Here is a 10693-nt window from a genome sequence, read left to right on the forward strand (position 1 = left end):
TTACGCTAGGGAAAGAGATGAAAAGAGGAGTTAGAATCTTCAAACCTTACCGATCGAACGCTGATGACCAAGTGTTTGATGGTAAGTTTCTAAAAAGGGCATGTAGTCAGGAATGTTCTAATTCCATATCATTCCTTTAGTACAAACTGACATGCCTTTTAGCATTCTATTACAATCAGAGTTGGGAAGTACAATTTAACAATTTAATTCAATTATAATTCAATGGTACAATTAAATTCAAGTATTCAAAACAAAAAAACAAAATATAAAATCAAATGTTAAGGACAGGATTGTCCATGCCGCCGGCCTTGCATCTACGCAACATCTTCGCAGATAACTGTTGCCACACATTTCAGCGCCTCAGCGAGCAGCTGTTTCTGCAGCAGCTCAGACGGCTTGATTTCTGGTCGTTGGCTTCTTGTCCTCAACTTCTTGCGTCTGGGGGTGGCTTCAGTCGTCGCTTTCTTCGTGTAGCGGTTGGCAACTTTGGGGCTTACATATGCTGGTGTGAGGGCGGTAGGAGGCACCGGAATTTGTGGGTGCAGCATCGTATGGTGCTGGTAGCCGCATTTTCGACAGGTGGCGGCTGAGTGGCAGTCCTCCACCTCGTGACTCCGGGCCAGGCAGTTCATACAATATTTGTGGTTACGGACGGTCACCCTCCTATCTGCCACCGTCATGCCGCAGAAGATTCGGCAGTAGCGGAGCGAGTGCCTCTCCAAACAGATGGCGCACTCATAAATCTTGTTGAGATTCATTTGCTTTGAGCCCATTTTTTTTCTGGAAATGAAGAAGGTAAGTAAGGTTTTTACGGATTAGAAGAAGCCAATGAAATGAGGTGAAATGTGGGGTTAGATGAGGGTTAGATGTGGATTTAAGCGGTGATGTTAGTGTTATTTAAGGCGAGTATGAATGGGAGGAAGATTATGATAGTGATGAGTCTAATGGATCTTGGTCCAAGAGAGGTAAATAACAAAGTTTGACTATGGGACGAGTTATTGTACCAGACGATATCCGTATATCCGCGACTCGAGTATTGTCGTCGGATCCTGGATGAGTCCGGATTATTCTCCCTAAACGCCAGTCGTTAGGAGGTAGCAGGTCATCCATGACCACGACCAAATCGCCTATCTTCAAGTTCCGATCCGAACCCTTCCACTTATATCTCTTATGGAGTGCCTTAAGATAATCTTCCCTCCACCTTATAGCGAATTGGTGATGAAGGGCTTTGAGTTTTGTCCATCTGTTGACCAGGGACAACCTCTGTGAATCCTGCTCAGGAAATGCCATGATAGGGGACCCCTTAATAAAGTGGCCGGGTGTCAAAGCCGTCAAATCACTCGGATCAGCAGAAATCGCTGATATGGGTCTGGAGTTGAGAATTCCCTCAATACGGGCAAGAAGAGTAGCAAACTGCTCGAAAGTGAATCGGTGAGCCCCAGTAATTCTCTTAAAATGGTGCTTAAAGCTCTTCACTGCGGATTCCCACAATCCGCCCATATGCGGTGCGTAGGGAGGAATAAACTGCCATTCGAAGCCATGACTGGAGTACTTCTCGGCTATATCGTCTGCTGAAGTCTTCACGAAAGTCATGAATTCTCTTAGCATTTTTCGGCTGGCGCCGACGAAATTTCTACCATTATCGGAAACTACCCTCTGGGGTAGCCCCCGCCTTCCGACGAATCGTGTGAATGCAGCCTCAAATGCTGCAGAAGAGAGCTCGGAACATGGCTCTAAGTGTATTGCTTTCGTCGCGAAACAGACGAAAACGGAAGCATATCCCTTTACCATGGGGGAGCGGCGTAAAGTAGAGCTTTTAAGCTCGAAAGGCCCTGCAAAATCGACTCCAGTAATGTGAAAAGGAGGAGTCAGAGCGCATCTCGAAGGAGGTAGTGGAGCCATGATCTGAGCACATGGTCTATGCTTAAAAATGATGCACGTCCTGCATCTGTGTATGACGCCCTTTACCCTAGGCTTGAGTCTAGAAATATAAAACTCCGTTTGGACCATTCTGCACATAAGTGTGCAATCGGCATGAGCCAGGAAATGATGTAAATGGAGTAGGTACAAGTGGCATAATCGGGAATTTCCGGGTAAGATCACGGGATGTCTCTCATTATATGGAAGAGAAGAATCAGCCAGGACTTGCCTAACAGGTCGTATTCATCATGATAAAATTTCCTTTGAGACAGTGAAATTAGGCGAATCTTAGCAAATTTCACTTCCTTATGCGAAAGATATAAAGAAGTATTCTTCTCGGTAGAGCGATATCTACTAAGACAGTTGCCGTAGAATCGAAAAATATAAGAGACCACCCTTAGAGACCGAGTATAAGAAGAAAACCTCTGCAATATGTCGGATTCTTCATTCGTCTCGTGAAATGTCTGTACCTTAGAACGCCTTCCCAACTCCGGCGACTCCAAGGGATTGTTCCTTGGCCATGACGAACTTGGTTGAGTCAGCCAACATGGGCCATTGAACCATAGAGGGTTCATATTCAAATACTGAGGTGTACATCCCCTCGTGCCAAGATCGGCAGGATTATCATGCGTCGGGACGTGACGCCAAACACCATTAGGGACAAGATCGTGAATCTTTGAGGTTCGATTAGCAACATATGTCTCCCAAGACCAAGGCGGCTTTGAAAGCCAGCCGAGTACTATCGAAGAGTCCGTCCATAGAGTTATGCTGCTGATCTCGTAGTCGCATGTAGATAAAACATAATCGACCAACTTGGCAAGAAGGTATGCACCATTCAGCTCCAGCCGTGGGAGACAAACAGGCTTAAGAGGCGCAACCTTGCTTTTGGCGACCAGAAGATTAGAGAAAACCACAGACTTCTCGTTCTGACATCGCATATAAACGCAAGCGCAGTATGCAGCTTGTGAAGCGTCTGAAAATCCATGGATTTCTATGACGTCGTCAGGGACAAATCTAATCCATCTGGGTATAGAAAGGCTCTCCACGTGATATAGATCGGAGACAATTGCATCCCACGCAAGCTGAGAATCCCTGCCGAGAAAGTCGTCCCATTCAAGTCCTTCTAACCACAGTTGTTGCATAAGAATCTTGGCCCTAATAATAATAGGTGTGATCCAACCAGCGGGATCAAATAGCTGGGCAATTGCAGAGAGAATTTTGCGTTTCGTCATTTCATGAGTTGACTCAACGGGTTTGACGGAATAACCAAAAGTGTCAGTTAAAGCGTTCCATTTGATTCCCAGCGTCTTAGCTGAACTTGACTCCTGGAAGCGTAAAAATTCAGAATCGTAAAGATCCTCAGGTGAGAGATGAGCCAGTAGCTGATTATCGTTGGCAATAAACTTCCTAAGGGGAAATCCTGCTTGTTTCAAAACCACAAGCAGGTCCTTCTGGGCTTGGACCGCTTCGTCCACAGAGAAGCCTCCGGACAATATATCGTCGACATAGGTTTCTCGTCTGAGAATACCTGCGACATGAGGATAATCGTGTTCTGAATCTGACGCCAGTTGTAACAGTGTACGTATAGCGAGAAACGGAGCGCAATTTACGCCAAAAGTGACGGTCCTAAGTTGATAGTCCTTAACCGGACCATTCGCTTCGGGTTTAAACAATATCCGCTGGTATGGTCTGTCGTGGGGATGAACAAGAATTTGTCTGTACATTTTCTGGATGTCTCCACAGAAAACGTATCGGTACTTCCTCCAATTGAGAAGCACAGAAGTCAAATCAGACTGCAATGTGGGTCCTACGTGAAGTACATCATTCAATGAGTAGCCAGACTTTGTCCTTCGAGAAGCGTTGAAAACAACTCGGACTTTCGTCGACTTGTGCTCAGGGCGTACAACGGCGTGATGGGGTAAATAAAAAGAGTTAAATTTACCCTCCATGGATATCTCACGAGAAGACGTTTCTTCCATGTGATTAAGAGTCAGATATTCGCCTAAAACAGCGTTGTATTGAGATTCTAATTCGGGTTCTTTCGAAAGATTTTGCTCCATACGATTATACTGAGCAAGAGCCAAGAATCTAGACGATCCTAAATACAAAGAGTATGAGAATTCGTCTTTGAACGGTAACCTCACCATATAACGACCGTCCGATATTCGAGTTGTAGTTTTCCTGTAGAATTCTTCACAGAACGCATCAGAATCTGAGACGAGAGGAGACGAGGGTATTTCTTCCTGTTCCCAAAACTTCCTGAGAAGATCGCTTATTGCGGGTTCTTCTGGTTTGAGAACGTTCACAGAGAAAGAGAATACAGTTTCAGCTCGCATTGGGCCACTGAGCACCCAACCGAATATAGTATTGTATGCTGAAGTGTCACCACAAATATTCTTCTTGATTCCTTCAATATTGATGAAACGTTCGGAATCATTGCCAAGAACTAAATCAATTTGGGCTGATTTATTAAAATGGGGATCCGCCAGATCGAGATCTTCTAAATCTGAAGGATGTGGTATTTTGAATGAGTAAGACGGTAAACGTCTGGTTAATTTTGGCAGCACAATTGCTGAAATAGTAAAACGTACATCGTGTTTTTCGGATACCACCACTAATTGACATTCTTTGTCAGAGATCTGAGTTTGTTCTCCAATACCGAAAATTTCGAATTGGGCTTTAGTAGTGGGAATTTGTAATAAATTCTGAATTCGTTTTGAGATAAATGTTCGTTGAGAACCCGGGTCTATTAGGGCTCTAACAGTGAATAATTCTCCCTGATGTTCAATTTGGACTAAAGCTGTCCTTAGAAGAATCATATCGTTGTTTGAGGCAAAATTTGCTTGAACACCGGAAGGACGATTTTGTCTTGATGTAGAAGGAATATCGTCTTGTGACTGATAATTTGGTTCTGCGTCACTTGACTTCGTCTCGGAAGTTTGTGGTTGAGAGACATTATTGTTGTTATCAGTGGTTTTCCTAAGATGGAGAAGACTGTGATGTGCTTTGTGACAAATAATGCATGTATTTTTGCTTTTACAACTTGCTTTTAGATGGTTTGAAGCCAAACAATTATTGCAAATTTTATTCTTGTAGACAAAGTCTATACGCTGTTGTGCTGTAAATTTGCGAAAATCTGGGCAAGTCCTAATTGAATGTTTGGAAACACAAACAGGACATGACGAATTTAGTTTCTCTTGGGAGTGATACGTTTGAATTTTGGCAGATGAGTTATTTGGTGACTGAGTCTTGGCAGAATTTTGAGACGGGATGTTATTCTGTTGTTTCGTAGACTTAATGCTGGTGATGCGTTCTACAACCTCGAATCTGTTTATGAGGAACTCGTCAAGTTGGTTCCATGTCGGTAAATCTCGGTGGGATTTCAAAGATTGTTCCCAAAGAGAAAGAGTTTCATCTGGTAATTTCGTCGATACCAGATATATCAAAATCGGATCCCAACTTTCGACGTCAACGTCAAGTGTCTTGAGAGTACACAGACAATCATTTACTGCCGATTGGATTCTCTGAATGGAATCACTATTCTCTACTGTTGCTGTAGGAATATTAAAAAGCATCTTCAGTTGATTGTCAACAAGCACACGCTTGTTTTCGTAGCGGGATTTCAGAGCACTCCATGCTATGTCGAAATTCTCGTCACATAAGGTGTACCTTTTGACGATTGCACCAGCGGCACCTCTGGTTTTATTCCGCAAATGGTAAAGTTTCTGAGCTTTCGTTAACTTGGGGTGGTTAACATAGACTGCCGTGAACATATCACGGAATGACGGCCATTCCTCGTAGCCTCCTTTGAAAATCTCAGTGTCACAAGGCGGTACCTTAATGCAGCTGTTTGAGACTTCCAGAGACGTGTTTTGAGGAATATATTGCTGTTGTGGTATATAACTGGGGATAAGACTGTGTCTCGTAGACTGTCTAGTATTCCCGCTAGCTATTCTGAGAATATCCAGAATTTGAGATCTGGCTGTGTAATACGCCTCAGAACTGGCGTTGAAATTTATCTTCGCATTTTCCCTGAAGTCCCTGGTGTTCGAAGACCTTGGAGACAGCATAACACCTTCATAAGTTGCCTGTAGCCTTTGCCAACGGCTCTCCAAGTCCTCTAGTTTCACCTCCAAAACCGAGTCGGTTTGGTCAGAAATGTCACTTTGTTCAAATTGTGTACAAAATGAGATCAAGTGATCACAATCGAACAAAAATTTATCGTTGTTGAGGGAAGTCTCCATAGATGCACCACCTGTAATTCCGGTGGAATTACTGTGGTCAGTAGACCCCGATGTCGGATTGGTATCCATACATCCAGTGTCCCCTGTGCCGGTCTTAGCACCTTTAGTCGTCAGACTCATCTCGAAAAAAGGGAAGAACAGAACTGTACGACAATGACAAATATGATATGGATGGAGTCAGCTAGAAGAAGAATCGATATCTCGTAGGTTCACCAAAAAAAGATCTTCGCGCGAATCTGTATGGCTTTTGAACCCCAAGCGTGATGTGATCCGTTGAATGAGAAACTGTTATTTTAATTGTAAGTGCAATCAAAATGTAGAGCGATCAGGAAATGTAAGCTGCAGAGCGGGAATGCAACGAATTGCCAAAAAAATACAACTTACAAATGCCAACAATCAATGTAAAAATAGTCTCACTCAAAGCAGAATGCAAAGTCGAAGAATGTGGGCCGATCGGGGTGATGCAATGGATTGCGAAAATTCTGTGAGGTACAGAATTACCAGGAGCAAATGGAAGAACAGATCCCTTCTTCTATGCAAAGGTTTGATCCTGAAAATTGTAAGTGACTAGCGGGAATGCAACGAATTGCCAAATATGTACCTTACAATTTCAAAACCACAAGAGTTGTCGAGATTTGAAAACGTTAGGCCTTCGTAGAATCTCTCCATCAAAAGTGGAAGAATCGAAATCCCAGTCACTGAGAATTCCTGAGATAAAAAATTCATAAAAGGCAGCCAAACCCTCCGCTGCAAGAACTCTCGTGGAAATCCAATAAAGGGCTATCAACTCCTATCGAGCAAGAATTCTTGGGAAAGGTACGATAAAAAGTAGTGAAATTCTGCTGGAGTAAGAATTATCGTAGTAAAATGCAGTGAAATAGCAGAATTTCGTTCGAGTAAGAATTTCTCTGAAAAAGTCCCAATAAACGACAAAAAAAAATTCTTATTGAGTACGAATTTTTGTAGAAATCCAGTCAAACGAAGAGAAATTTCCTCGAAAAATCATGTGACTTCCGATTGGGAATGAAGTTTCCAATAGAGCAAGAGATCGACGGGAAAAGAAATCGACGCGAATATCCAAATCGAATCGAAAAACGTCAAAGGGTCCCAAGTCGAAATATTCTTGTCTGCAGATAAATTAGAGATTCCCAAAAAAATGTATTTCCATTTGATAGCAAATTGTATCAAATGCGGACCAATGTTTTGTGTTAGTTCAGAAATGTGTGTTGTTAGTTTTAAAATGATGAAAATAAAGATGTGTTTTATGGTGTTTGTTATTTTATGAAGTTGTAATTTTCATTTATAATAGTTTTATTTTATTTATTTGTTTGATGATGGGAACAATTGTGCTTACGTTTCACAATTTTCCTTATAACGCTAAAATATTTAAATTTATTTTTCGTAGAATGGAATCGTTGTGTTGCTTCTTCACAATATTCCAACAGCTCGCTTTCGTTGAATAAATTTTGTTTATTGTCGTAGAACGGAAGAATTGTGTTTTAATTTCCACAATTTTCCAATAAAAAACGCTTTATATTAAAACATATTTCAATCTCTAATCATCAAAACACTTGTTTGTGAAAAGAGGGGTTCCGTTGGGCTCGTTGTAAAGATACACTGTTGACAATATGTTGGCTTTTTTTCCCTTAACTTTTATTTTTCTCAAATGAATTGTTTTGGTCTTAATATGTTGGCCTGGTGCTGTACCATATGATTTCTAAATTCTTTCTTCATGTAAATATATTTGACTATGAAAGGGCATTGACCTTATGCAGTTTGCTGTTTCTCTATTCGCAAATGATCACCGCTGTTGCCTACGACCGTCGCTGCTCATGCGAGTGGGGGAATGATATGCTGTTACGATGACTGCGTGTACAAATGGATGTATATACACACGCACCTATGTTGACGAATTTGCTTTGACTATTTTTTCCCTTTCGTTGGGCGACTCCTGCATATATACGTACATATGTTGATGAAGTAGGTTTGGATATTTTCGTTTTGTTAGGGACACCGGTACACGTGAAAAATAATACGAGTCGAGTTTAATGATTATATTATCGAACACAAAAAATTTTTTATTTTACATTAAAATTTAATAAGAGCTGTTGGAGTTATTGAGAAATAATAGCTTTTCTATAATTTCGGCGAAACTATGAAAATGTTAATTCCGACAAAAAAAATCAATTTTAATTGATTAGGGATTTTATGCAACAGTTGACAATTTTAATTGTTTTTTGTTAAGACCGATGAAAATATATTTTATGTTGACAAAGTCTAAATGTTCGGCATAAACTTTCACTGTTCGAGCATTATTCTCAAGAAAAGTTGTTGTAAAATTTTAATTTTTTTTTTAACTTTCCGGAAAAAATTATATTGAAATCAATAAAAGCGATGCGAAAAGCCAGCACAATATTAAAAACAAACCAAATAATTTTGTATCAAGAGACGGGGTTTCAATTCATTTGAGAAAATTATCAATGCTTTTCTTTCTTATTCATGGGCATATGATTTGCATATCATGTCTAGGTGTGTTTTACTGTAGATGCAAACATCAATAGTTGATTCTCTGTGTAGCCACAACGTTGTTATTTAAAATTTCGAACGATATAACGATTTATATATTTGATTCTAACTCTTTGTCTGTTCAATTTCGATATTTACTTGTTGTTAACGATGAATAAATGTATGTGGTTTTGTATGTTTGTGATGGAGATGTTAAAACAAATCAACATAAAAATTTTCCAATATTATACGTTGTACTTTTCCTTTAAAAAAAATTACCAACAATTTTTTCCAGTGTACTGTGATCATACGTATGTTCATAGGCTGTATTTCCAGCCTCGCTTATTGCTATTGCCGTGTGTTCTTTGTCTCTGCCAGTGGATAAGGCTGCGAGCTTTGACTGAGTGTCGATGAGTATTTATGTATACACACACGCGTGTATAACCATATATGCTTCTACTTCGTTTTGTTTTCTTTTCGTTGCTTCTAGGGCCAGGCAGTGGCCGTCGATGAACATTCAAGTATACACACACACGTGTATATTTACATACAAGAACTCTGCTTTATTTTTTTTTTTTTTTTGCTGTTAGCGGCCAGACATTGGCTTTCGTTGTACACCGATGACTTTATGTATGTACGTTCGTTTGTATATTCAAATAGGCATACATTGCTTTGGCCCTTTTTCATCACAATTGATGTTGGTTGGAATTGATTTTCTTTTTCTTATTAGGTGATCATGTACACTCGAAAAAAAAATGCTTTTTGATACAATGCAATTTGATGGGTAGCTTAGTTAATTGCAAAATTTAAGCGATATGTTTATGGGAAATGATTTTAAATTGTAGTGTATGTTGTTGTATTGATTTGTTTTAATATTTTAGTGGAAATATAATTTTATGGGAAAATAATGATAATGTTTGTGTGCAATATGATAAATGAGTAAAGTGCAATAAACTGAAGATGATTAAGGGGCAGTGCAATTTTAATGATGATAGTGCAATAATTCAGGAAAATTTTTGTAAATTACGATTTTAAATAATTTTTTTTTTTTTTTTTTTTTTTTTATTTTAACAAATGATGACAAAAGGAAAATGGGGGATGATTTATGATGAGGATGAAATGAATATGATGAGATGAATTTGAGGAAAAAAATTTTTTCTTTTTTTTTTTTTTAAATACCTTTTTGTTGTATTATATTAGCCTCCATGCACAACGAAAAAAAAAAAAATTTATTTTCTCCTTTTTTTTTTCGAATTTCTTTTAAACAAAAACGGTTCTTTTTTTTACATGGGCTTTTCTTCTTCTATCTATTTGGATTACAGACTGGGTTTCTTCTTCTTTATTGCCTTTCCTGTACATAAGTGCACCTTATGTATTTGTATCTATATGTATATAAGACGATTCTTTCGGATTTTTGGGCACGTGTTCGACCGTTATTTTCACCGTTTTTTTTTTTTTACCGTTATAGCAAAAATTATGGATTTTTCAAACACCCTTTCAACCGAAAAAATTTTGCACTTTGCACTTTGCACTTTTTCTTGAATTTTCTGCAGATTTTTTTGTTGAGTGTATAATTTTATTGGCACACAAACGAACATTTGCAAACAAACGAATTTTGATTGGTTTTTGGCAGTTATTATGTCAATTTTTTTTTTGGCTTTTTAGGCTTTTAATTTGACCATTTTCAACTTTCAAACTAACGAAAATTAACAATTTTTAATGTCGAAACGACGAAAACAACAACTTTGCATTACAAACTGACTTTTTTTTTTTTTTTTTTTTTTTTTGTTATCTTTTATCACATTTTATCACAGATTTTTCAAATTTATGGAATTTTTGAAATTTTGAGCACTTTTTATGATAATTAGTTCGATTTTCCTGTTTTCTGTACGATTTTTTTCGCGGTTGTTTGCAAATGTTTTTTCTTCAAGAGAACAAAAAATGGTTTTGCACTTACCGGTGCTTCACACAACTAACATGGGAACTTTGGGATTTTGGTTTGGTTTTACCTTCTGTTGTGTGTG

General features: G+C 39.0%; 1 protein-coding gene across 1 annotated transcript; it reads right to left on the reverse strand.

Annotated features, from left to right (window-relative positions):
* Positions 1-314: 314 nt before the first annotated feature.
* LOC131997030 (uncharacterized) lies at positions 315-6284 on the reverse strand. The gene is made up of 2 exons (XM_059367278.1): positions 2998-6284; positions 315-780 (listed from the first exon to the last, which is right to left on the reverse strand). Exons 1-2 carry the CDS (start codon positions 6282-6284, stop codon positions 315-317), a joined length of 3753 nt encoding a protein of 1250 aa, XP_059223261.1.
* Between the last annotated feature and the right edge of the window lie 4409 nt (positions 6285-10693).

Source organism: Stomoxys calcitrans, chromosome 4, assembly GCF_963082655.1.
Source record: "Stomoxys calcitrans chromosome 4, idStoCalc2.1, whole genome shotgun sequence".
NCBI classification, from domain to species: domain Eukaryota; kingdom Metazoa; phylum Arthropoda; class Insecta; order Diptera; family Muscidae; genus Stomoxys; species Stomoxys calcitrans.